Source organism: Podarcis filfolensis, assembly GCF_964270895.1.
Source record: "Podarcis filfolensis genome assembly, chromosome: 4".
NCBI classification, from domain to species: Eukaryota; Metazoa; Chordata; class Lepidosauria; order Squamata; family Lacertidae; genus Podarcis; species Podarcis filfolensis.
Window position 1 is genome coordinate 31,453,037 of NC_139607.1, and position 27,620 is coordinate 31,480,656.

The window sequence follows — 27,620 nt, forward strand, 5'->3', positions numbered from 1 at the left end:
CTTCTCACATGCGCAAGCTTTTTGGAAGTTTATTAGATCCCAGATAACATCCTTATATAACTGTGTCCCTGTACAATAAACAGCTTTTAAAAGTCCTATTGTGCGGGGTTGTTTTTGTTTTAAAATATGCTGACTCTCATAAAAAAAAACCCTCTCTGTTGATATTGTTTCACCAGTGTTATTCCATCTGATAAATCTAATTGTGTAGGTAGATTTTAATGGCATGACTGTGTGGTCATGCAGTCTCTAGTTTGGCACCATGGAAAGAAATAATATTGGAGGTGTTGTGTTGTTTCTGATTATGACCCTCTTGTTGACTGAATGCATTTTTAATCTTTTGGAGGATTCCATTAGTGGAAACGTGGGGGGTGATTTTTGCTGTTTTCCCCTTCAGCTTCCTTTGCACCCCTTGAATTCTACTCCAGAGGTTTGGGGCACCCATGGAACAATATGTTCAGTGGCAGAGGGGGAGTCACAGCTGGAGATCGGAGAAATTTGTGTCCATGGTTCTCATGGAAGCCTGCACTGAATCAAATGTTGGATTCAGACCCTTCTCAAATATTTCTGTTTAGACGATGACCAACTTAGGGTCTCTTCAACCCTAAAATTTCATCAGTAATGGACTTCTCATAAGGGCAAGAAGGTTAAACCTCAATGAGAAAAAATAACCTTGTTAGCAATGGGGCATGTTCTTGTTGATGGGCAATGTAGTTTTGATCACCAAAAGCATGTTTTTGTTTTTGTTTTCCATTTAATTTCTGAGTTAACAGGACAATCCTGCTCAGAAGTAAGTTGCAATTAATTAGTGAGATTCAGGGTACTTCCAGATAGGGACTAGAATAGTGCAAACAAGTCATTCAGATATCACAACAGTAGGGTGTTTTTTCCCCTTTAATGGATTTTGCTTGGAAAGGATAAATTTAGATTAAATTTCAAACAAAATATGCACTGGCATTTTGATGCCCATGATGTTCTGGCGATGCTGCCAATTTTTTTTATTTAAAAAATGCATGCATGAAAGGCAGGCATCTTGCAATATACCCCTTACCGTGTATAGGATTGCAGCCTCTCAAAAATGATTGCCCTTTTCATTTATAGTTTGCAGTCCCCTCCCAGTGATTGCAGTTGAGGCAAATAATGAGGTTGTATCTAACAAAGTCATTCTATTAACACCATGACTTCTGCTTCTACAACGTAACCTCTTCTCCTCTCTGTGCTCCCAAGAACATTTGGGGGGGCATGGGGGGAAGTGAGGGAAGAAAAGTTATGTTAATGGAATACATTTGTTGGCTGCAGCCCAAGAAGTTCAAATGTACGTTTGAGTTTGAAATGTGGTTTGCCTAACACACTCTTTTTCACATTTTGTTTCTTCTTTTCTTTTGCTGGTCTTGCTCTTCGGCTCCCTTAGCTTGAGGATGACATTGTTGTCAAGCAGAATTACTTCAGCACAATAAAAAATTTTGCGCTTCAGTTGTCATCCGAAGATTGGATGATTCTTGAATTTTCTCAGCTGGGATTCATTGGTAAGAGAAATTCCTCTTTAGCAGGTTTGAAAGGGGTGGAGGAAGGGGTTTGCAGTGGGGATGGGTCGCCCTGGGTGTCCCCACTGAGGGGGGTGACAAAATGCTGGGCAGCACTCACTGTGGGGCCTGCAGCACGCCTGAGCCACGTGTCTCTCCTGAGCCAAACAGTCTGCCTGCTGCCTCCTCCCTCCCCCTCAGCTGTAGGGTGGCTGAGTGGGAGGAGGTAGGCAGACTCCTCAGAGGCACCGTGGAGCGTCCTGCCCTGGCTTGCCCCGCCTTGCGGGCAGCTGGCCCCGCCCCTGGGCGCAGGGCATGTGTGCCGCCCCAGGTGCCTGATCAGCTTACTCCGCCGCTGGGCAGGTGCAGGGGAGGGTGGAGAGAAGAAGAGAAATCCACCACTCTGGCAGAGAATCCACAAAAATGTCCCAACTTTTAAAATATGGAAAGCGAGTTTTTAATTTTGTGACTTTCCCAGTATAATTCCACATATTCAGTTGCATGCTGATTGTTGTGACAGAATCCAGCTGCTGAAAGTTAGAATAATTCTATAGCAGTGGCTGCCATCCCAGAACACGACAAATTTCTATATGGGCTCCAGTAATTTAAATTATTTCCCATGGAGGTTAGGCTCAATGAAGAGCTGCCCTCATTTTAGAGGTTTCCCACTACAGCTTTTCCCACTACAGGTTTCCCACCTCTATCAAAGCCAGTGACTTCAAACGTTTCACTTAGAAACCTTTTGTTTTCAATATGGTATTCACTTGACTGAAGAGGGCAGATTCCTCTGCTCTCATTGCGATGCTCTTAACTTTGAAGTGAAGAGGGCAGCACTTGTGGACAGTCTTATGGCTCCTGTACGTGCATAATATCTGCTGATCAGATTGAATGAGGAACTTGAAACATTAGAGCTGTAGATCTACCACAAAAGTGTGGAATGTGATTTTCAGTGCAGATTATGGGAGACCAATTTTTCGGAATTGTAATTTTTTAAAAGAAGCATTGTTGAAGACATGAAATGGGTGGGGAGAAACATAGCACATGTTAAGTTTTTGTTAAATATCTATAGACCAAGGAATATCTGGGTAACTTTCTCCCAAGATTCTCAGTCTCTGCAGACCTTCTGCCCCAAATTATTTGAGTGTCATCTTTTCTTTTACTAGTTTGTGTTAAGATTCTTTAAAAAAAGCAACCCACCAAATCTTCAGTGGAGAAGTTTTTTTGAGCACCAGATATTTATATATAATTTATACCCTGCTTCTGGAATTTCTGTTACCTTTATTCACACTAGCTAAAGTGGCTCTTTGGGGCAGGCTGAATTTGCATTTACAAAGCCCTGGATAGCTGCTGATATAACTTCATTTTATTTACAGGTAAAATGTTTCAGTCTCCAGATATTACGCTCATTGTAGAGTTCATATTTATGTTTTATAAAGAGAAACCTATTGACTGGCTCTTGGATCACATTCTTTGGGTGAAAGTTTGCAACCCTGAAAAAGATGCAGTAAGTTTTGAGTGTTAAGTATTTCTCATAAATACTATCTTATGTGAATGACCTGGTTTGCATGTAATGCAAAGCCAAACCACGACTTAGGGTGAATGAGCAAATGGAGAGAAGATTGTGGCTGCTTTGGTTCCACCACTGCACTGCTGAACAAAGCCATGGCTTGGCTTAGTGGCCCTCCAGATGTTGCTGTGGCCCTCCAGATGTCGCTGGACTACAACTCTAATCATCCCTGACCATTGACCATGCTGATGGGGGCTGATAGGTATTAAGAGTTCAGCAACATCTGGAAGGGCACCGGTTCTCCATCACTGGCTTAGCATGTCATCTGAACCTGGGCTGATGGTTTAGCTCTCTCCAGACAAACCACCAGTTCCAGACAATAGGAGAAACCTTGATTACAACTCATGCTTCGTCTGGAAGGAGCTAAGCCATGACCCTGGGTTTGGATGACATGCCAACCCAAACCATGACTTATTTCATCACAGGGCAGCAGTGGATTGACCAGGGAGGAGCAGAACAGCCACACTTTCCTCTCCAGGAGCCTACAAGTGTGCTTGTTCACACTAAGCCATGCTTTAGCTTAGCATTACATGTGAACAAGAACAATGTAAGAAGTCACTTTATTGTGGATATCTTTGTGAAATAAGGGTGCTGCCATCTGGACGCACCATAAGAGGAAGGGAAGTGGTGTCTCTTTTTTTTTCTTTCACACATTACAGTACTGCATAGGGAAACAGAAGCCTTTACTATTCTGTGAAACCTGAGGGAAGCTATGATTTGGCAACCATTATCGTATGGGGGAAATGGTTTGTCTTAATGAAAAAATGAAATATAAACATAATGGGGCGCTACAAAAGTAGTGGCCAACAACCATTTTCTAATTTCTTCAGACTGGTGAGGATGTAAAATGCTTATTTGAAAGGTTGCAAGCAGAAGTTAAAGCCTTTTGTTTGTAGGGGAGCTAAAATCTCTAAAAGGTGCATTTTATTATGGCCTCCAAAGAAACCTGAGCACTTGACTACGTTAAAAACAAAGTTCCACGTCTCAGACTGTGCCTGTGCAGATGGCATAACTGCTAAAATTAGCTGAAGAGTTGCACAGAATTACTCATCACCATGGTTCTTGTAATAGACTGTAATTATGGTGGCCTGCCGTCTGGGTGTTGTGATTCCTTTGGCATTGACACTGATCTGTTATACTGAGCTACAGATGTGAATCATTCTGTGTGCAGCCTTCTTGGTTTCTTCCACACCGTAAAACCCACTTTGGTCTACTGACTGCTATTGATAAATTCCTGCTTTCTGTTGAAGTTGGGTTGCTATGAGAGGGGGGTGATGGACTGCCTTCCTTGATAGTTAATATTTCATCCCTTGGCACAGGGTCCTTGATCTTTATGTGGGCAGGTTGTTCTGTTCCTTTAGTGACAGTAAGGTTTTGTTTTCTCCTTGGATGAAAGGCAAGGCATCAAACAAAACTACGGGGCAATGAAAGGCCGGCATCAAGAATGCTGCACAATATTTTGGCTCACTTATTTTTAAGTCATCATGCGTACGGATAGCGTTTAACTTGTTCTGCATTACTAAAGTCTTCCCCCACACCCCAACTTTTCTTTTCAGAAACATTGCGATAGACAGAAATCAAATCTCAGAATACGCTTCAGGCCTTCACTTTTCCAGCATGTGGGTCTGCACTCCTCCCTAGCAGGAAAGATACAGAAACTTACAGTGAGTACTTTATGCTTCCTTTCCTTTTCTTGGAAGACCAGGTTTTGCAATTTGCATACTAATCAATCTTCTGGGTAATGTTGCAAATTACATCTGTCTCTGGCTACTGCAAGGCCCCACGGTTGACGATCAAATATGATAAAGCAAAAGTGCCACTGGTTGTGATGAATCTACTCCTTTTTCTCCTATTCTTGTAACCCCCATCTTCACCAGAGGTTCCCCCACCCTCCAGAGTAGATTTTGGGATACATGAAGGCTAAAGAGGGATGGAGGAGCAATAGTTTCATTGTGCAATATTGTCAGTGAGGGAGAGGATATTACCCCTTGTTTGCTACAGGGTAGAGGGAAAATCCTGTTCTTCTCATCTCTAATAAAAGTTGTCTTGTTCTTCTCATCTCTAATAATAAAAACTGTCTTGTTCACTCTCTCTCTCTTTTTAAGTAAACTTTCTTAAAATTGTATACTTGTTGATTAATGTTAATTGACTTTGAATTTTCATTTAACTGCAAAATAAGCCAGTAGCAGGGAGAAAATATATTATGGCTGATGGCCAGCTTGACAACAGAGAGAGGATCAATAATCACTGCAGAAAAATCAGAAAAGGAAAACAGGAGACTGAACAATAGACTCCCAACGTGTTTTGAGGAAAATTTCCTCCAAGGGAAATGTTTAATGCCTCTTAATAAAAGCTGCTTCAGGCAGGTTTTTTTGCCTCAGTTCACTGAAGCAGAGTCTGTTTTGTATCTGACCTCTTCTTTGGTTCCTAGCTTAATGAATCTTAACGTCTTTTTAGGATAAAGACTTCCTGAAACCATTATTGCATAAAATTCATGTCAATCCACCTGCAGAGGTTTCTACAACTTTGAAGGTCTATCAGGGTCATGCTCTTGAAAAAGCCTACATGGGTGAAGATTTCTTTTGGGCTGTTACACCAGTTGCTGGAGATTATATCCTCTTTAAATTTGACAAGCCTGTCAATGTAGAAAGGTAAGTGCTTCCATGACAAAATGAAGCTTCTGCTGAACGGTGTCTTGAAATGAGGTTGGAATTACAGTAAATTGACCAGCTTTATAAACAATTGTTCATGGCATCCAATAGAATGATTAGTTTGCTTGCTGGACTTTTTTTGTCAAATGTTTGGTATTTTAGACAAAACCAAACCACACCGGTTGTTTAGAATTAAAATAGCCCGATTGTTATTTGTGCCATTTTGGAATGCAGATTGCAAATATGGCTCCGTGTAATGTCACTTTTCTTCTTGCAAAGAAAAACTTGTGCAGGAAACCATTTTGTACTATTAGGTTAGGATAGAAGTGTAATGTTAATAGATTTTAAGTTCTAAGTGTATTTAGCACTGAGCTTTAATATTTTAATATTTTAATTCTATGGGAATTCTTTCCAGTTTCCGTTGCTTAGACATGCTTATTAATCCTGTCATGAGGTTGGAAATGAATTTTGCAGAAGAGCTTCATGGTCATTTAAATTAAATGCTGGTGACTAAGCAGAAGGTTATATCTTTGAGGTTAAATGATCAGCTGGGTTATCAAAATTTCACATTGGAATAGGTCCTTAGGAATCTGACAGATCAAGAGTCATCCTTGTTTTAACATCACTGACCATGACCTTGTTCTCAAAATATTACAGCTGTGGGTTAAGAAGCAACTACTTGCTGATTTCTGATTCATCCACTAGAGATATTGCTGCCAGAGCTTTATTGAAAAAAGTTGAATTGAGGGTGCCCCACCAAGGGGGAGGTTTACAATTGCGAAATCTTGCATTTTGTGTAAACATCACAAGATGTTTCTATGGACAATTTGTAACCCAATGACCTGTCACAACTTGCACTCCACCTCCACCTCACTTTTTAAAACAGTAAAATTGATTTATCTTTTGAAAGGTACTAATTATACCATGCTTCTTCATGATCATTTTGCAATACCTTGGGCACAGATTTGGGGTGTCTCCCTCACCACCTCAATTCAAATAACAACCCAGGGGCTGTAAGTGGTCTGCAAAATTAGTTTATAATGCTATAAACTAATTTGGGGTAGTTAAGTGAGCATGGGCAGCTGTTAATCTGTAAGGATGAGAAACAAGACAAAGTTAAGTTTTGCTGTCAGCATGGCAAAATAGATGTAAGTTGTAAGATCAACTAGCTTTACCAACACCCCCAAACTGAATGTTATCTTTTTGAAAATGGAAACTCGTAATGTCACACTGACATCCATATTAGATAATAGGCAAGGTTATTTTCAGTTTTATTTGTCTTTCTTTGATCTCTACTGCAGAGAGAACATAGCAAAATGGTGTTCAGAACACTAAATACTACATTTTCAAATCCTACATCAAGCGGCTTCAATTATTACTGATTTTAAAAATTAACAATGAGAGGTATAGCACAGATTTGATAATTTTCTCTCCTGGTTTCAACAAAAGGGGAACATTATTTCAAATAAAGGAAGATCAGTTTTATATTCTGTTTGAACAATTGGGTTAGAAACCACAGATTTCATGAATTAGTCGTTTTTACACACCATTAAAAACTCAGTCATAGATGTCTGTCTCCGGGAGATTGTTACTGATTTGTTTCATGTTGACAAGGAAACTATTAGCTGAAATGCTGAAAAATAAGCTCATTTTTTAACAGCTGCCATCTTGAAATAGGAATATTTGTAACACAAGATGCTCCTTAAAATAGGAGATGTTACGTCCAGTGGCGTAGTGTGGGGGTGCAGGGGGGGCCGGCCGCACCGGGCGCAACATCTGGGGGGGTGCGCTCGCCGCCTCCGGAGTCGCCGAAGAGCCTCGGGCACAGGCTGTAGCAGAGCCCCATGTCTCGCGGAACTGACGAGCTGTGCGCGCGTCCGGGCTGAAGGCGTCCGGCAGGCAGCGGCTCTCAGCGCACGCCGCGGTCCCCGCACGTCAGGGCCACGGAGGGCGTGCCAGGCATCCCCTCCTCACAAATATATTATTAGGACCAGGGAACCTTTTCATATGTAAATGTGTATCATACGTTGTAAGGAATGTTACCTGAACTCTTAAAGGCTTTACTGACATTTCTGTTGAGGTTCAAATAGTTGAAATGGGTGGCTAAGGACCTTCTTCGCCTTGATTTTCCTCATGCAACAGTAAAGTTTGTCATGGTGTCTTGTGCAAAAATAGCATTTCCATTCAAGTTAAGTCTTCTGTTTCATTCAACTCACGGGCTTTTTCTACATAGAAGAGATCTTGCTGCATGGATTCAAAGATATGTACAATATGAAGATGTAGCTGTTTTCCTTAACTTAAAGTTCAAAACAGTTCTGAAGTAATATTTTGTGTGAAGATTGCTTACAGTATATTAAACAAGGCAGCAAGTGACAGATTTACAACAACATGTTGTTGTGTATCCTGATGCCAATTAATCTGTGCTTGTGTTCTCATCATCCGTATGTAGGAATTGAGTCAGCTTTAATTCATCTCTTTTGGACAATTTATATATGTAATTGTATTCAGCCATTCAGGTTTCAGATGAATTTCTATCTACATCTATTTTTTGGCCATCTGCTTGGTAAATACTACTTTACAACTGCTTTGAATTTTAAGATAAGGAAAGCAGTTGCGTATATGTAGATGGAAAGTACTGTAATTTGAAGGTGTGGAACGGAGTATTTCTTTGAAATAGAAGCTGCTTATGTAAAATGAATAAAATTAGAAGAATTAACTTTGTATGGAAATGTTTCCTGATAAGACACAAGCGGAATAATCCTATGACTGTTTACCTGGAAGTTAACATGTATTAATTGAGACTTTCTCTCAGATAAGTGTGCATAAGACTGCAGGAACTTCATTTCACTATTAGTCGAATGAATGGTTACGGGGTGGGGGGGAGCAAGGAACAGAATTGCTTACATACATTGGACTTTACTTTCTGCTATCATGCTGTAATGTGTAAGGATTTATAACTGTATAGGCAGTCCTCTTTTTTACAGCTTGCAAATAACAGAAATAAGTGAAAGTGATTTATATTTAGGGGTTCTTTTGGTCAGCTTTTCTCATGATTGACTTGAAATCTGCCCAAACAATTGTGCCCTTTGGATCGCCTGCCCAGAGTCCTCCTGTTGCTGTATCTTGTTGGGCTCTTCCCAAGGCATCCCCCCCCCCGCCCAATGTTCCTGCCTAGGACCTCACACTTCCCTCTAGATAGGATGTCTAGTTTGCTTTTAGGTTAAGCAGCTCATCCTTTCCCCTTTGAGGAAATAGTCACAATTTTCATGTCACTGTCTTTGCATGCGAAAATAGCACTCCGAATAGGCTTCCTGACAAAAGATCTAGATTTGTTTAAAACAGGGGTAGCTCACTTGTGGCTTACAGGTGTTGCTGGACCAACTCCTGTCCGTAGCTATTGACCATGTTGGCTGGACTAATGGGAGTTGATAGTCTTAACAACAAATTCGGGGGCAAGGTTACCCATTCATGGTTTGAAATTACTGAATTGATTTGGGGGTTGCAGTATAACATACTTCTTATTTAAATATAGTTGAATTCCTTCTAGGCATCCTTACACTGATAGCGGTTAAGAACATACAAATCTCATTTGACAATTTTAGTCCATTATGATTCCTTTGACAGCTGTCTACAAGAACCAGGGGCAGTATTCAACTAACGTATATCATCCGTGCAAGGATTTCTGCCTTGGTAATGCCAGCTATCTCCAAATCTGCTTGAGAGTGTTGGAGGAACCCCTAGAACAGATTGAGGGAGCATGTAGGGGGAGGTGGAAAACCTTCCATTGCACAAGCAGAAATACTTGCACTGATGGAACATTTAGTTAGCACCATGTTGGATACAACCCAATGTTATAATCTTTCAGCGTGCTTTCTTTTGGGTGTCATTGGCAGCAGTCTTTTCCATACTTACCGGGGAGTAAACCCCTTTGAACACATTAACTTCTAAGTAAACGGGATTTTGTGGGGTTTCGGTCTTTTAGGTGGCCTCTATATGTTTCCATACTTCTCATTAACCATGACTGATCATCTTGGGCTTCTTAATCTTCGCATTTATAGATTCCTGTTCCATAGCGGCAACCCAGAACATCCAGGAGATATATTCGTCAACACAACAGTGGAAGTGTTGCCTTTTAAGGTATGAAGACAGAGAAGTCTGTTCCTCCCCCCCCCTTGTATTTATTTTAAGGGTAAAAATGAGTATCTTTCATACATGACATTTCTATTGATGTAAGAGAATGTGGGTTTTCTCCCTCCCCAGTGATAGAACTATTAATCCCACCAAATCTTATCTCAAAAAACTGGAATAAGGAATGTATATTTCCAGAAGGCTGACATTCATGATCTAAGTATAATCTAGAAAAATTGCTGGTAAGCAAGAGCTGCCACTACCCACTGAATGCAGAATTGTAGGACTTGGTTTAGCATTTATAGAACTTTGCTTGTGAAATTGACTCCAGTGGCCTTTTCAGCCTCAGGATGCTTGGGAGGTGATAACAAAGGCCATACAACAGTTGTGGTACAATTAGGGCTAAGAAGAAAGGGCGACAATTCTGTTAGTAGCGTCCTCTCCTTGTGTTCCCCCCTAAATCTTATGGAGGGTGTAATGGGAATTGGGGTTGCTTGTGCGTAAATTCCAAACTGCTCCCAGCTGTTGGGGTAGCTAAACCTTTCCCTGATTTGACAGCCCTTACAAGGCGACTGTCTCAGTCACTGGCAGAATCCGTCAGTGGGCGTTCCCTGAACTTCTTCCAACATAAAAGCTGTTTGACGCCAAGTCTCCGCCTAGCCTCCCTGCGCGGAAGTCTCCTGCGCAGAGTGGGCGTGGCCAGCGGAGGTCCTGGGCTCTCCCCGCTGGACCCTGTGGAAGGGTCTTGGAGCCCTCTCTCCGAAGACCTTCCCTGCTCCCCTTCCTTCCTGGTGTCACGCCGATTTCCTTCCCCAAGGGAAGTGTTCTCCCTCTCCCTGCTGGTCCCTTCTCCTGCATCGTTGGAGAGCCCTACCTCCACTCTTGGCTCCGATGTCAGTTCCCTGACAGAGGGGTTCTTCCAATTCTCTGGAGCTAGGGTTGCCATATCTTGTAGAGCAAAAAAGAGGACAACCTGAGCAGCTGCCAGCCTGAGCTGGGGAAAGAGGTGCACATGCTTGGGTTGGCAGCAGCCACGGCGTGCAGAGCAGCCCTGTGCCACCCCCCAAACATAAACAACTCCCCGCAAACCCAGACATTTGCTTTAAGATGTAAAAATCCCCCTGGATGGGCATGTTGGTCCCCAAAAGAGGACATGTCTGGGATTTCCTGGATGTATGGCAACCCTATATGGAGCCAAGCTGGGGGCATGCAGTGAACAGAAAGAGAATGGAAGTTCCATTGTGCATCCAGACACTGACCAAAGGAAGGAACACAGTAAATAGCATAGGTGCCTGGTATAAAAATATGAAGAGACTTAAATTACCTTCTGACTTGTTATTACGATACCGTCATTGAGGGGACAGGGCAGGAGATAAGGACCTGCTATTTGGGCTCAGCATGTCTCCTTCTGGCGTGACTGGGACTAGGAGCCGCCTTGTGTGGGGTTGCCATTGACATTAAGTGCAAGGCAATATAAGGCAAGCAGGATTATGATGGGAGAGAAGATCTGTGTATAGCAACCTGTTCTACAGCTTTTGGGCTGTGCATTTCATAACGTGTTCTACAGTATGCTTAGCTATACCTCACAAAGTCAGTTATAGTTCACTTGCAGAATACTGCTCCCTCTGCATCTGCACAAAAAGTAAAACTTTATTTCTTTCTCTTTTTTTAATGACTCTATTTGGGGGGACTTCTAATCATGATTTGCGTACGGAGCAAAGGGACCCATTTTGTGCTGTAATGTAGAGTTATTGACTGATCAGCTTATTTCTGTTCTGTGACATCTTTACGTGTTCAGTCATATGTGCTTTTCTGTCCCTGTTCTCAATGAATTGTTTTTTTTAAAAAATCATGAAAAGTTGGCATTTAAATTGTATACATTTTGAGGCATATTTCCCATAAATGTGTGTTGTGTACGTTTAAGTCCTAAAATATGCATCTGTATGCTTTTCTATGCATTCTCCCCTAGAATATTCAGAGTAGAATTCAACATCGTGTTATGAGATAACATTTCATCTGTGTAAGCATTGCAGCTTGCCAGACAGAATAACCTCCTCTCCTTCCCCTACATGCTGTACTGAGGGTTCTCCTGACCCCCTCCCAAGCCAATTTCAGACTGTGGGGGAAACCCCATTGTGCAGGGCTGCTTCCACTGACCAGGCTTGTTAGGTGAATCCTGCCCTCATTTCCCCCATAAAACAAGCATTTCTACACGCAGTTTTTAATCTGAATGTCATTGCAAAATCCAGAGAAGTGTGTTTGATCCTTAGACTGTTGTCCCATCGGTGAATGAGGCCAGAAACTGTGAAATTGGGTTGGTTCCTTTTTAAAAATGAAGACCAAAATTCTTCTCTATCCCTTATGTATCACTACATTGACATATAACTAATGCTTCAATTTTTTTATCTCGCTTTTCAGAGTGAAGAGTTGGTATTAAGCAAAGAAACCAAAGAGAAACGATTGGATGATGGGTATTTCAGAATAGGTAAAACTGTGTAAAAGAAAGAAAAAAGAACTGTTTTACAAAAATAACCATCAACAAAACTGTTTTGTAACTGAGGTCCCATCTGCACTATACATTTAGAGCAGTTTCATACCACTTTAAACAGCCATGGCTTTCCCCAAAGAATTATAGAAACTCTTAGTTATTAGAAGACTTCTGTTCCCCTCACAGAACTACAGTTCTCAAGTGTTCCCTAGGAATAGAGGCTGGGCATAATACCACTCCGGGAATTATAGCTCAACACCTGTAACAAGCTACAATTCCCAGAATTCTTTGGGGGAAGCTATCACTGTTTAAAGTGGTATAGTGCAGATGGGGCCTAAGGCAACTTGTCTTATGGCCTGGTCTTATCTACCAAAGCTCCACAGAAGTTTGGGTGATGGCAGCAGAAGCCAGACTCAGATCAGACAGTTGAGCAGCAATTCACTTTTTGGTCTTACCAAGTGTAGGAGACGGTACCGTGTAGCATCCAGCATCAGTAAGGGATGAAGGAAATTCTTGGTTGTCCTCCTATATTGTTAAAATAAACTCTGGATAGCTAAAGTAACAAATCGTAGTACCAGTTCTATATTTTTACAGGCTGACTATGATGCTGCTTTTAGTTGAAACAGAGATGATTTATGATATGAACAAAATAATGAGATGATGGTAACCCTTTATCTAGAAGTTTCAATTGAGAACTGTGATTTTAAAAATATGTAAGCCGGGGTATTTATTTATTTTGCACGCAAATCTCAGTCCCAAATAAAGAATATATTTGGGTGAATGTTGAAAGTAATATATAGGGTTTGGGGGTGTTGTTTTTTAATGTGATTTATGAACCATTGAAACATTGTTCAAACTGAGGCACAAAAATCCTGTTTTTGTCAAAAAGTAGATCTCTGACTGCTTCCACAAACTCTACCTTTTCCTGTGTTGCCTTGGGGACTGTTGCAGTTGTGAATCCATTGCAAAACTAAATACAGTAGACTTACATGTAAGATGTTCTTATGTGATGGCTTGTATTGGTTGAATGTTTTCATTTAGAATGCCTTTTTGCTTTCTGAAGGCAAATTTGAAAATGGAATGGCAGAGGGAACAGTTGATCCCAGTCTCAATCCAATTGCAGCTGTCCGGCTTCTAGTAATACAGAACTCATCTGTCTGGGCAATTCTAAATGAGGTAAGATTTCAACAGAAATGCCTTGTATGACCAGAAAACCAACCTTCAAACCACTTCAGGTTTAAGTCTCTCTTTAAAAGAAGTGTTTTGTGACATTCCGAGTCTGTGGGACTATTGTGATAAACCTCTCAATGCTGGCATTTTGCAGACAGATTTTAGTCAATTGATGTGGCTTTCAGACACAAGTGATACACACTGCAGTTGTGTGAAATGCTGATGCCACAAGCTGACATCTCTCTCTCTCTCTCTCTCTCTCTCTGTGTGTGTGTGTGTGTGTGTGCATGCTGCTTTGAGAACACTTGGGCATTTGACTTGCTGAAACGCCCTATGATAGGGGTCAGCAAACTTTTTCAGCAAGGGGCTGGTCCACTGTCACTCAAACCTTGTGGGGGGGCAGACTATATATTTTTTTTGGGGGGGGGATGAACGAATTCCTATGCCCCACAAATAACCCAGAGATGCATTTTAAATAAAAGCACACATTCTACTCATGTAAAAACACGCTGATTCCTGGACCGTCCGCTGGCCGGATTTAGAAAGCGATTGGGCCACATCCGGCCCCCAGGCCTTAGTTTGCCCTATGACATCCTAGTGCTATTAAGTATTTTTTGAATGTTGGGTTTGAACCAAAGGTTCTCTTCTCTTCATATCCAACCCAGAAGAGGTGTCTGCTAGCAAATGGCAGGGTTTGTGATCCCCCCCCCCTCCCTGCACCACCTCCCATGCTGTTCCAGATAATTCCCAAATCCTAGGAAGTACTTTTGGAAGGGATTCAAAAAACAAACATTTTTCTGTTAGGTGCCAGAAGTTCTGCTCAGCTTCCCTATTATCACATTCAGTTTGAAAAGCGTTTTAGGAGTCTGTTTCGTCAGCTGTATCTATCTGTGTGGAAAGCAACAGTTTAGATCAGCTGGGATGTTTCACGGTTGTGGGATAAAGCTTTGTTATGACAAAGGGCAGCATCACAATCAAGGATAGACCTCCAGCGTTTCCACAGCAAACCGACTGGTTTATATTTAACATTGAAAAGGCACTCTTGTGTCAAAACACATGCATGCAGTATATGCACACCCAGAAGCCATGTTTAGTCTCTGCTGTCAAGTAGCTTGTAGAAAATGTGGTTCAATCACACGGGGGTGGGGGTGGGGGTGGGATTACAAGGAACTGTCTTTTGCTGTAATGTGTGGTGGTCTTTTTCATAAACAGGTGTATATTTTACCAGCTGCTTTTCAATTCTGCATTGCAGATTCATATTAAAAAGCTCCCCAACTGATCAATCAAGAGGAACAAGAGAGATCTCCATCTTTTGAAGACTTTTCTACAAAATCCACACCCCCCAATTGCAGAGTGAAATCACTGAGCGTGCACCTTATTTCCAACTCTGACTTCTCAGTGAAACTACCTCTTGTGAAATCTACTGTAGCTGAGAAGATAAGACTCAGCAAGAAAGATTTATTACAATCTAGAAACTGACCGGTATTATTTATCTTGGATCCATGAGTTCCTTCATGACTCTGCTGCCTAAGGATCACGGTGTCCCCGATCCAAGTGATAGGGATACGCTACATGGAAGTTGTACATATTGTTACATTCCTCGAAGATGAAAAAAATATGAATACATTTTATGAAGGGGGTACTTTTTGGAGGTCCATTTATTTTGCTAATTCAAGCCCTCTTTTATAGATTATCAGGGATATATATTCAAAAGCATTAGGGGGATTTAATTTATTAAAATGATTTGAAAAGTACATATTTTTATGCAGGTAATATAACTCGATGCAGTTTTTTTTTTAAAAAAACGGATGATCTTACTTCTTGGGTTAACACTACATTTTGCTTTGGTGATGAAGTGACCATATTTTGTAATATACTGCCATGGTTAGGAGTGTTAAATGGGAGTTTAAAGATGAAGCACTTTTGTACCATACTAAGAACGCAACTTTAAAAAGTTATCCTGCACAAAAGTAAATGTGATTTTGCATAGGACAACTTCCTCTATGGCTTATGCCCAAAATCTAGGAGATGTTGTTCAAAGGCATAACATGCAAGGACTTTGAATAGCATTACTTTCTAATGCTCACAGTCCACAATATGTAATCGTAGAAAGCATGTTGAGGAGTTTTGTACTTCAGTATGGTGTGCGAATCTGAAGTTTGATTCATCCTCTCCCATTAAAGGGAAATTTTGATAATGGATTATTCCTTTTTAAACCTTTGTACAATCTTCCGAAACACAGCCAATTTATTCATTTGGATAGAAAAGCGCTCCGATGTTTCCGCATTTACATTTTTGTTTTTGCTTCTCATCCCGTTTTGTATGATCTCTGCACATTCTTATGGAATGACTTAAACTTACCGTTTTATTAGGGATAACAGTGGAAATAGATAGATACACAGTAACCTCAGCTGAGCTTTTTTAAAAATGTGATTTGTCTGTCTTTACTTTCAAGTGTTAAAAGTGATTTTTTTCCCCTTTAAGAGGGCCCAGCTCCGCTAAAAGCATTGCACTCCAGCTGACTGAAGCAAGGGACATCATGTGATTCTAGATGCTTGTTGTCTTTTGTACTTCAAGATAATGAGGAAGAGATCCTTGCTTGGTCAGTAGCCTTGAAGAGAGGCAATTCTAGCACTTTGTGCTCCTGCAGCACAGTAAACACGCAATAGTATGTAATAATAGTTTTTAAAGAACTCTCTTAACCCTAGCCAAGATATGAGAAGCTAAGTTGTTGGTTTTTTTACCTCAGCTGCACGCCTGTCACTCATGCAGGTAAACAGAAGTTTACTTAAGTGGTGGTAGTTTGTTTCATGAGCTGAATCTTAAGATAATTCTGCATCTTGGATGCCAGCTTTGCCAAAAAAGAACTGTCTGTCTTCTCTCAAGGGTGAAAACGATTTGTAAAATTTATGCGAATAGGTGTCTGCAAATAGGTGTCTGCCCCCCCATTTTTTTCTAAAAAGTGTCATAATAATATACATTTTAAAATCAAGTTTCAAATTGTTCAAGATGTTTCCACAATAGAGGAGGTCCCCTCCCCACTTTTTTTTTCTTGGTTGAATCTGTCCTATATTTATAGACTAGGTTTGCTGAGACTCTTTCCTTCTCCATTTAGCTGGGAAAATAAGTATGGGCTTAAGATTTTATCTTGTTTTACTACTTTGTGTGTTGCCCAAAGAATGACTGTTATTGGGCATCTAATAAAAATAGTTTAAAAAAATTAAAAAGAGCTTGTGTAGCATAGTGGCCGAGAGCCTATCTTCAAACATCACCTTCCATGAGATCACTGGGTGGCCTTAGGTAAGCCACAATCTCTATCTTAGCTCCACATCTGAAATACAGGCATAATGAGACTGCAGGGTGGTTCTAAAGATTTATGAGGCAGTGCAAGAGTGCAAGGCACTTAAAAACCCAAAGTGCTACATAAATGTTAAGTATTTACAATTGTCATTGGGAAAAGTCGTATGCTGTCTGTGGTGCCAAACTTGCATTGAAACCAGTGTTCGCACAACAATTACAGGAGCAAGTATTTATGCATTTAGAACCAGTGCTTGATGATTTGGTAACGCCATTGGCCTACTCAAAGGTAGGGTGGGGGGGTATGAGAAATTCCAAGTCCGTGGGACAAATTTCAAAGCCAACTTTGTATATGTTTTGCATGGGGGATAATATGCAGACCTGTATCTCCAATTTGATTTGCTCTGAACAAGCTTTGTAACAGCCCTGGTCTTCCACTTAGCATAGCAAAGCATGGGGGCTGCAGCTCCTCATTAAAGGTTGGCAGTATTGCTCCCAAGCTTATACGCCTAAAAGGTTTGTAAAAATGTGTCAACAGTTGGTGGTATGAATTAAGGGGTTGTTTGATCTTTTGCTACATAGTATTACTAAATCCCAGAGTCCATCTATCAACACCCCTCTTCTAAGTTCATTCCGTTTGTGGCAACTACCCTTCTAATGCCCCTGATTTTTGTCCGCCAAGTGATCAAGTTATTGTCTAGAAACCAAAGTGTTGTTTTCCTGCTTTTACCTAGCAGTCCAACTGGGCTTACCCCCCACCCCCAGCAAATGCAACCTAATCTTCCACAGTATATTGAACATGTTGATTCTGGGGTGGGTGGGTAGGAGAGAGAACACAAATCAGCCAAAAGCAGGGGGCGTAATACAGAGATCGTGTGGTGAAACAACCACCAAAAGTTTCCCCTTACTCATTGGAAATAAGAAAAAAAACCTGTCCTGCAAATGTAAGTTAACTTAATCCAGAATTTCTTTATATCCCTGGCCATTCTACAAAGCCTTTCAAATTCAGTCACATTCCCAGAAGATCAGATTTGTGCATCACTTGTATTACGGCGTAGCTATTTGCTAAGGTTTTAATATACTATTGTGAATGTTTATAAGCCTTAAAAGTAGCTGAGTAGGATGACAGCCAGCAGGTTTGATTTCTTGCTTTTATTAGACTTTGCTAGGAATGATTACAATTATGGTAAGTGAATGATGTCAGTAGTAATTAGTTCACCAAAGGAGAAATGATGCCCCAACTCCTTATTCCCAGCCTGCTGTGTGGTTGCCAATTTCTGTTTCTGTGCTCGTGGAACCTGCAACTTTGGCCCTACAGCCAGCCATGTTTCCATTAACCATTGACAGTACTTGCAGTACAATTTATTTTTTTGAGCTAGGTTTTGGTTTTGTTAATCTTGCTGCTATATTTGAAAACCTAACTGGGTCATGTTAACCGTGCCTTTCATCAATGTTCTATGTGCCACAGCTGCCCATGTAATATTTGAAATAAATATTTTGAAAAAGCGTTATTGAATTCTTAACCTAGTGAAAATATGGAACTCTGTACAGAACAGCTTTCGGATTGGAGCTTTTTTTTTAAAAAAAAATTGATATACCACTTTACCATTTGGGTTCTCTCTAAACCCTGTTTTTCCAAAGCTGCTTTAGAAAGGTGCATACCGGGGTGGGTAACATGTGGCCTGAAGCCCAAATTCTGCCCACTTGCAGGTACAATGGTACCTTGGTACTCGAACAACTTGGCTGCTGAACAAATCGGCTCCCTAACGCCACAAACCCGGAAGTAAGTGTTCCGTTTTTCGGAAGCCGAATGCCCGACACGGCTTCCACTTTAGTGCAGCCAATCGGAAGCCGCACTTTGGTTTCTGAACGTTTTGGAAGTTAAACGGAATTCCGGAATGGATTCCGTTCAACTTCCAAGGTACGACTGTACTTTGAAAACTGTTTACTACTTTGCCGTCTACACAGAAGTAAGCCTACTGAATCCAACTGGGTTTACTCCCAGGTAAAGGGGGGTGGGGTAGAACAGTAGCCAAAGAAAGTACTTCCACTAGCACAAGGAACTACCTCCCTCACTTCCCATGACTGCTTATATATGTTTTCGGGAGAGAGGGGAAGTTCAATTGTGCAAGCAGGAAATTGATGAGCCAGCAGAAGTACTGTAGGAAACTGTGCTTTGTAATATGCATATTTGTTAACAAAGCTGTTTACAAATAGCAAAGTCAATGCCTTTTCAATGTTGCACACAGTTGTTCTTAAAAAATATTTATTACAGTAATGTACAGCTTTTCCATTAGGAAGGGACTGCAAGAGAATACAGAATCACTATAAGTCTGCAGTTGTAAATACATTTTTTAAAAACCAAAACTTTGTACACACTGATCTACAGTGAAGAATAAGTTATTTACAGTAATTTACAGGAGCATCTCACCTTTGCTGACAGTGGTACAAGAGGCAAGAACAAGCAATCCATTATAAAGGCTGCAGTTTATTTCACTCTGTACGTATAGAAAACACAAAGCATTTTTGTGAAATTCCATCCCATCGCTAATGAAACCACATAGAGCAGGATGAGAAGTGCAAACGGGTAGAGAAGGATGACTGTGTTCTTCAGGAACGGCAAAGCTGAAAGTAGGAGAGAGTTTCAAGAGTGAGAAAGCATGCAATTTTCTGAAGGTGCCAATGGCAAGGAACATCACAATCATCTTAATATTGACAGTCCTCAACCAAAAAAAATCACTCCTAAAATAACTACTGTTTATAGTAAACGCATGCCCCTCCCATCCTTTACAAAAAAGAAAAACTTGAATTGGGTGGCTAAGATGTGGCTTTCCCTGATGTCATTGAATTACTAACTCCCAGAATCCCCAGGCAGCATAGGCAGAGGATGAAAAGAGCTGCAGTCCTGCAAGAAATAATAGGGCTACCAGATGTCCCTATTGCCCGGAGACAGTCCCCGGATTTACGAATAAGTCCCCGGACAAATTGCATCCCCGGAATGTCCCCAGATTTCATCTAATGTCCCTGGGAAACATAGCAGCAGCAGTCTCAGCAGTGGCGTAGCGTGGGTTGTCAGCACCCGGGGCAAGGCAAGTAATTTGCGCCCCCTAACCTGTGGATTTGAGCCCCCTAACCCGGGGATTTGCGCCCCCTAACCCATGGATTTGCCCTAACCGCAGATGTTGCGCCCGGTGCGGACCGCCCCCCCTGCACCCCCCACGCTACGCCACTGAGTCTCAGCAGCCCGGAGCAGTTGGCTCTGGCTGGCTTCAGGAGTCCCCATATGATGGTGGTGCAGGGGCTCTAAAATGCAGCTTCCGGGCTGCCTCCACCTTCCCTGACCCCCGCAACTAAGCTGTGAAGGGAGGCTTCATGCTGCCTATCAGAGGTTGCATGTAAGCAGGAGGGGCAGGGATCTCTCAGTTATGCAACGGGAAGCCTCCCTTCCCAGCGGAGGGATCCATGCCCCCTCCTGCTTGCATGCAAGTAGGAATGGGATTGGGGCTGCTCCAATGGGAAAGGAGGCACTGCGCTGCCTGAGCCTCGTTGCCACCCAGGCTCATGGAGAAGGGAGATAGAAGCCTCAGAGGAAGGGGAAGCATGGTGGTTGAGGTCAAGGTGGCCGCTGCCCCTTTGCCACCGCCATTGCTGAAGCATCAACTCCCGAACATGTAGTATATGTATGTATGTATGTATGTATGTATGTATGTATGTATAGCGTCCCTGGATTCATTGGAAAAAATATGGTAACCTTAAGATATAAGGCACATCCACACGTCCTCCCGCCATTCTTAAACTTCGTCTCTTTGGAATCTGGCATGTTCATAAATATATAACCCAAAGGATTGCACAACTGGCCCTGTGGCGCTTGGACCTTGTTTCTTGAGCAACAGCAACTACCCCCCCCAACCATGCTGCATCACAAACCCATGTTTAAAATTGAGTGGAAGTCCAGAATTTCACTGCCTGTGGCCCAACTGATACTGCCAGCTCTATCCTAGGCAGCAATAGCAAACTCACTCTCCCCATATGGGTTCTGCACCATGCACACGAAAAACAGGGTAGAGAAAGGCAGGTTTGTAGAATGCAAAAAATACTAAAGAAATCCCCTAAGGGGGAACACCCCCCCCAAAAAAACCCCCAGAAGGCTGACTTTACACATTCTCACCCACAGGGACAAAAGCATGCATAGCTGCAAGCCAGTATAGCTTCTGTTAGCTCCACATTTGCAAGCGCAGTACTTTCACAAAGGGATGTAGAGTCACGCGGCAGGTCAGTTAAAGCCACTACATATTACACAGCATTTCAAGTAACGATGCTGTGCAGAGCTTGTAAAGTTGCTGTCAGAGTGAGCCCTCCCCTGATGCTTATCATAAAGTTTACTCGTACTGAAACAGGGATTTAGCAAAAAAGGACTGGGAAGAAGGCACTATTCTTGTTGCTAACTAGGTTGCAAAGGTTTCGATACTTACCACTGTACCCTAGAAATGTCACGTAGATGTAATAACCAATTGCAGTCAGCCAGAAAGTATTCCCAACGAAATAGCCAATAAATGAATTCAATAAAATTACGTCTGCAAGAGAGAAAACCAAAGTTTCTTAACCTGGTGAACTTCTGCTCACTGAAGGTCCCAAAAAGGGTGCTGTGTACCATTGGGGTGTTGCCTCCAGCAGGATACAGAAACAGACTGGAGCTCACTGTGGAAAAGCTGCTATGGCACACTTTAGAGAAGGTGCAGCTGCTGGCCAAGTCCTTTGACAGGCTAACCTTGCCTGAAGCCACCTCCAAACATAAGCAGGGCATAAGCACTTGTCTGCCTGCCCTCAGAGGAGGCAACTGTGAACATACCAAAAGGGTCAGGTCAAAGAGCAACTGCCTCAGCCAGAAACATCATGTCTCCCCATTCCTCCCAGACCAGCACGAAGCATGGTTGTGAGGGAACCCAATCCGGAAGACTCCTCAGGGGGGAAAAAGCCTGGTTGTGGTACTAAACTGTGGCATGAAGCAGTGCCAGGTTTGCAGATTCTTACTGTCAGAAAAGAATACCCCCCCAACTAGCCCAGGAAATAGGGGAAGGGAGGGAGAAAACAGAAATGGGGGGGGGGACCTCTATTAAAAAGAAACAAGAGGCAGCGACTAGTCAGAAACAGAGCCTAGCCAGTAGACAACCTCTTGGTCTGGAAGGTAGGAGGTGTCTCCTCCTCCTCTAGAAGAAAATTGCAGAATTTTGCCTCTCTGATTCTGCAGGAGCCACCATCACTATAGGGCGTGGTGCCCCCCAGGATCCTCCAGGTGAATTACAGTGTCAGGACAAAGCAAGAGAAGGCAAAAAATGCTTCAAGTCAGGGAAGGGAAGGTTTACTTACAATGGATGAAGAACAGCTGTATGAAATGTAAGATGACGAGAAGTGGATAAAAAGCATTCAAATGAACATCAAAGGCATATCCCCACTCTACATCACAGTCTCTGTTCGGGTGCTTTGTCAAGTACTTATTGGAGATGAACCTTCGGGAGCGGGAGAGAATTTGGAACAGACATGTTAAAAAATAGTATGCAAACTTAGACAGTTTCAACTTTTTGGTGAAATTACAGCCTAGAAAAATTAATCCTTGCTATTTTCCATTTGTCATATTCTGAAGAACACAAATGCATTTATGGACTTACAGGGCTCTGGTAAGGATTACTGAAAAAATCTACAACATAGGAAATGTTTTTGATTCCCTAGAAGACAGCTAAACAAATGTACATGTCAGTAAGAAGACTGCGGAACCAGGGCAAGAGGGGAAAGGTTCTTCCCCTATCCTGTAACCGATGCAATATGGCCTGGTATATACTAACTCTGAATGTACTGTCCTTGTAATTCTGTAGTCCTAGTCCCTTGCACATTTTCTCTCTCACTGCAATGCACAAATATTTTAAAGATGAAAATGTCGATTAACATGGCAGCCAATGTAACAGCTGCAGTGAGTCGTTTTTCATCTCCACGGCTACCTTCAGAAACATACCGTAATATTTAAGTACATAACAGCCCAGCATTACTTATACATTAAGTATTTTCTTTTTTCCAGATTTTGAACTGAAACCTTCTGCTGGAACAGCACTACACATCTAGCCCAGAGATGAGAAATGTGCCTACTTAAACCCTTCTTCCTTACAGGTAGACAAGATTAGGACTGTGGCTGAAGGTTCCAGCAATCATATTCTATACAGCAAGATTCAAACATGTCAAAAAACCACATCCAACTCTACTCGGGTTGTTTTAAAGACTTACCACATGAAAGTTGCAATTAGAAGGCCAACTCCTACGCAGTCTATAAAGATGACCCAGAGCAGCAGCTTTATCATTTCAACAAAGCCCAAACCCAACACAAAGCCGAATCCTATAGTGGATACTGAAGGAGGAAGACAAACAGCAGAGACAGAGGATTAACTCTTGACACGCAAGTAGGTTGAAACAATACCCATTTGCTCTCAGATTTTCTTTCACTTAATTTTACTGGAACAGTACTTGTAGCATGTTTATTGCTGTGCTGTTTAAGGCTTACAGCATAAAATTGTTGAGTATATGCATACAACTAGAATTTGCAAGAGTAAAATGTGTGGGCTGAGTTCACTACATGTACACAAATAAAGCAAAAAATGGGCAACTGTGTGATCTCTGGCACATGTTTGTGTAGGATGTGGGACATCAACACAAATAAAGTTAAACCTTTCTGTTCATAAAAAAGCCAATCACGCATTGTTGCACAGTGCAGAAATAAACAAATCCACAATGTAAGTTCTCAGATGGCAGAATTTCTGCCTGCCTCATAATTTTGCCAGGGTAATTGCATTTTTATCACTTAGGGCAGGCATAGGCAAACTCGGCCCTCCAGATGTTTTGGGACCACAGCTCCCATCATCCCTAGCTAACAGGACCGGTGGTCAGAGATGGTACGAGTTGTAGTCCCAAAACATCTGGAGGGCCAAGTCTGCCTATGTCTGTCTTAGGGCTTGTCATTCTTTGTCACATGCCAGGGATCACAGAACTGAGAATTTTAATATCATGCAAGGCACAGAACAGATTTGCTATGGACTGCAGGATGAAGTAACTAAAGCCAAAATGTGAGGGAATCTTTATCAGTGTGGATGTGGCACGTATTGCAATCATAGATAATTCACTGCTTATTGTTTTCATGGATGAGGCGCAAGAGGGAATGTGTAGGAACATATGTTCCCCACTGAATGAAATTATATAAGCATTGGTTTTACACAGAAAAAGCTACAGCAGTACAAATGATGTATTTTTCTGGAGCAAGCCCAGCTCTGGTCAACTATTCCCTGTACGGTATTCAATAAATTTATCAGGCACTCACCGCATAGCCAGATACTCAGCAACACAAGGAAAGCTGGGTCATCTCTTGCCCACTGGTCTTTCGTTTGTTTCCTGTAATGGAAGTTCCTGTACACTTTCTGTGGTGAAGTGAATAGATACAGCATCTGCCACAGAGCAAACTCAAAGTCCATATGCCGAAAGTGAAGGAGTCTCCTCAAGTATTTGTAGCGCTTGAACCCTGCTGTGTGCCTGGCTGCCTCCCTAGAGTTTAAAGAGCCGTTGTCATGATCTAGGGAATTAAGAGACGTGGTAGGCAACATCTTGCTGAAAGGGAAAGAAAAGAGACCAATAGATTAAAAAAATATAAACAAAATAAAGGTGCAAGTTATCACATTTAGGTTACAATCCTTAAACACACATATCACAGAGTGAACACCATGGAACAAATCGGGGATTGCTAAACAGAGAATAAACAGAGAATTTTGCCATAAAGCATGTCACAGGCAAGGTGAGTCTTTGTAATAACAGCTGAGCAATAATAATAATTGGGAACGACTTCCAATGGAAGTCTTTTGAAGCTCAACTGCAGACATGCTCCCTTGGAATCTAGTGGATCTTACCGCCCTCTGAGTGGGCTTAGAATGACATGCCCTTGTCACATGACCCCACTTTGTTCTTTACCCTACCTGAAAACAATGCAATGTAACTGTGATGCAATGTCTTAACAGTGGACACAGCTCATATCAAGTTCAAGATCTCTCAGTAACTGCACAAACTTGGGCACCTGCAACCTCCTTTGTTCTTTTAGAAGAGCAAGGACATGGATGCAATCATGACCATATTCCTTCCTTCCTTAGTCCCATAGGGCTTCACGAGCACATAATTCAACACTTGGCAACTGCATATAAAGCTCCATCCTACTCTTTTCTACCAGCAATAGGCTAAGAGTCTGTTCAAAATTGAGGAGGCATCAATGTAACTAGTTATGGCGGTATAGCAGTGGATGGAGAAAGTTGGCAGAAGCAAGCAGAAGGAAATGGAACAGGTGAGCAGAGCTGGGATGAGCAACTGCCCTTCAATAATCTGCACAACTACTAAAGAGCTTGCTTTCAAGTAATGCTGCAATCACAGAACAACCAATGGCAGCAACTGGACATCCAAGTAGAGATACTTAAGATCACAGACTGTTTCCTTAAATCCACTTTGTCCTGTTGCCACTGTTAACAGCTTGTTGCAACCCTGACTCTGTGGCTGTTACATACGTGCAAGCAGCAGGGCTGTCAGGGCAGGACTTCAGGGCAGATGTTCAGGACTTCATCCAGCAGAGTGAGCCAGAGAGCCTCCAAATGCATCAGGGCTGGCTTATCACATTTTGAAATATATGATACAGTACACACCATCATTTAAAGATAACCCTCCTTTGTGGAAGTCCTGACTATTCTCCTTTTGGGCTTTCCCCTCCATTAAATGCTCTTCCATACAAATAAATTCCTTCCACACAAAAAAACTGGGGTGGAGTCTAGTCTTTCTTCCCACCATCTAGGCCTAGTTCAGATGCAGCAAGAACCCCACCGCTCACTGTTGCAACCATAAGCCTTAGTCTTGTACACTTGACCTTTGCCTATGATTAGAGATGTATTTTTCTGGTACCAAACACATTTTTCATCTCACTGAAAATGAGGCCTAAGCAAGGACCAGATCCTGCACCATGACTTCATGAAGCACCCCTAAAGGCTTCACCACCAAGCTTTACAAGTTTGTTAACAAAGGGTTAAAAATCAGTCTCCGCCATATGCATTTCTCAAATGCCAAGCAACTCTGATGCGTAAGAATTTAAAATGAACAAGGATGAAAGTTCCAGCATCATGCGGACAAGGAAAAAAAGCAAACAAGCAACATGCTAGCTACTATCACCCCCACCCCCCGCCCTGATTTACAAAACAACAAGCAAGTTGAACTCCAAAGAGACTATGATCTACTCCCAGTATAAAAAAAACTGGCAGTGATTTACCACTAGAGGAAGGAGGAGCGTGCATGTGTAGGGTGGATGGATTGCCCAAAGTTGTTGAGCTTTTTTAGGGGGGAAGTGCCCAGAGTTGTTGAGGATTAAGGGGAGGATTGCAAAGAGTTTTTAGCTTCCCCCCTGTAACTATTTGTGCAGGATAAGGATCCCACAGTCTACCAGGATCAGCCGGGGATCTACTGGTTGAACATCCCTGCAATACAAGATTCCCAAATGGCCAGTGAGGGCTGGGAATGGAGAAAGCTCAGTGGACATGGATGTGGAAGGAAAGCGGGCCAGTCAAGGAGACTGGAGAGGTAATAAAAGGCAGAGAACAAACGTTTGCAAAGGTGAATAATAATAATAATTTATTATTTATACCCAGCCCATCTGACTGGGTACAGAACAAAAATAGCTAAGAAAAGACATAATAGCCCGTATTTTGAGAATATGCCACCCAGCCAGCTGACTGGGTGCGGTTTGTTTAGAGTGGATAAAGTCAGGGAAAAGGCAGCTGGTCACTTTTAGCAAAAACCCAACGAGTTTCAAGCAGCCTGTCCCACCCCACCCCACCTGGTGTGTCAGTGGCCGAGTGGGTATGGATAATTTCACACGACCTCAAGTGCCCCCTCGTTAACCCTGGCTCGACACGGGTGTAGGGGGTGCGTGTGAATGCGGGGAGCAGGTGCTGCTGAGGGAGGGGCCAGAAGGAGGGCGTGTTCCAGAACCCCGAGCGAGAGAACTCACGGAACGTTCCGCGGCCGCTTCCGCCCCGCGCAGCACTGCGGCTCCCGGCCCCGACGTCCTGCGTCCCTCACGCGACGACGCTTGGGGGGGGAGGGAGCGGAAGGCAAAAGGGCGCGCGCCTCTCCTCCCCACCCTCCAACAGAAGCTCGCCTTCTGCCGCCTATCAGCCGCCGCCGCTGCCAACTCACAGCAGCTGATCTGCGTGTTTTCCTCAGTAACTTCCGGCAAAAGGGACCCCCCCCCAGGGCGCAGGCGCGCCGAGGTGTATGACGGGTAGGCCCCGCCCAAAACGGATGGTGGAGAGGACGACGGTTAGACGTCGGTTGCGCACACAGAGCTTTAACACAAAAAAGTGTAGAGCATCCCCTCACTTTACATTCTGTGCTTGAGCAATTTCTTTCCCCTTCCCCTTTGACGGCAAACAGCAAGACTTTTAAACGAAGCCGTGGTTGGGCAGGATGTTCTCAAAGACAGATGGATCATGGATAGTTTCGTTGAGAATCCTGGGGATCCCTTCCTACCCAGACATTCTATAATTCTTCCTCCTTCCTTACAAATTGTTGCAGTAAAGACACGAGTCGCTGCCGTAAACATATCAACCTTCGACCCAAAAGGAGATGCGACCTTTAGTAGAAGAGAAACTTCTTCCTTTTGCTGCTGCTGCTTTGTTTATGTGGGTGTGCTACTGGCAAGTCACCTCTACGCTAAAAAAAAGGACAGCTCTATTAAGTGT

At 42.5% G+C, this 27,620-nt stretch overlaps 2 protein-coding genes across 8 annotated transcripts in view; one reads left to right on the forward strand and one right to left on the reverse strand.

Annotated features, from left to right (window-relative positions):
- Positions 1 to 18,326, forward strand: part of MGAT4A (alpha-1,3-mannosyl-glycoprotein 4-beta-N-acetylglucosaminyltransferase A) — a 55,383-nt gene extending 37,057 nt beyond the window's left edge. For 2 of the 4 annotated variants that reach the window (XM_083610758.1, XM_083610759.1), the window contains exons 9-16: positions 1,409 to 1,523; positions 2,894 to 3,024; positions 4,644 to 4,751; positions 5,545 to 5,738; positions 9,797 to 9,875; positions 12,285 to 12,351; positions 13,418 to 13,530; positions 14,777 to 18,326. In XM_083610758.1, coding sequence (XP_083466884.1) covers positions 1,409 to 1,523; positions 2,894 to 3,024; positions 4,644 to 4,751; positions 5,545 to 5,738; positions 9,797 to 9,875; positions 12,285 to 12,351; positions 13,418 to 13,530; positions 14,777 to 14,803 — 834 coding nt within the window. In that variant the 3' untranslated portion in view covers positions 14,804 to 18,326. Of the gene's footprint in view, positions 1 to 1,408; positions 1,524 to 2,893; positions 3,025 to 4,643; positions 4,752 to 5,544; positions 5,739 to 9,796; positions 9,876 to 12,284; positions 12,352 to 13,417; positions 13,576 to 14,776 lie in introns of those variants that run through there. The other 2 variants (XM_083610756.1, XM_083610757.1) reach the window with 1 other exon arrangement.
- UNC50 (unc-50 inner nuclear membrane RNA binding protein) lies at positions 15,327 to 27,577 on the reverse strand. Of its 4 annotated transcripts, XR_014547247.1 has the most exons (7): positions 26,888 to 27,027; positions 24,179 to 24,462; positions 23,095 to 23,215; positions 22,189 to 22,328; positions 21,294 to 21,395; positions 19,253 to 19,446; positions 15,327 to 16,855 (listed from the first exon to the last, which is right to left on the reverse strand). XR_014547247.1 is itself a non-coding variant. In XM_083611066.1 (6 exons), exons 2-6 carry the CDS (start codon positions 24,456 to 24,458, stop codon positions 19,310 to 19,312), a joined length of 780 nt encoding a protein of 259 aa, XP_083467192.1. In that variant the 5' UTR covers positions 24,459 to 24,462; positions 27,442 to 27,577; the 3' UTR covers positions 19,071 to 19,309. The 4 variants fall into 4 exon arrangements, 3 of the variants coding, with proteins under 3 accessions (XP_083467192.1, XP_083467193.1, XP_083467191.1); XM_083611066.1 differs by lacking the exons at positions 15,327 to 16,855; positions 26,888 to 27,027 and adding an exon at positions 27,442 to 27,577 and having other exon boundaries at positions 19,071 to 19,446; XM_083611067.1 differs by lacking the exons at positions 15,327 to 16,855; positions 26,888 to 27,027 and adding an exon at positions 27,076 to 27,163 and having other exon boundaries at positions 19,071 to 19,446.
- Between the last annotated feature and the right edge of the window lie 43 nt (positions 27,578 to 27,620).

Bases quoted from the DNA above. Each gene is read 5' to 3' on its own strand.
- UNC50 (XM_083611066.1), bottom strand. From the start codon at position 24,458: ATGTTGCCTACCACGTCTCTTAATTCCCTAGATCATGACAACGGCTCT. The intron at 22,329-23,094 runs GTAAGTCTTTAA...CCGCTCCCGAAG, and splicing joins CTAATTGCAACTTTCATGTG to GTTCATCTCCAATAAGTACT. The intron at 21,396-22,188 runs GTAAGTAAACCT...TCTCTCTTGCAG, and splicing joins ACAGCTGTTCTTCATCCATT to ACGTAATTTTATTGAATTCA.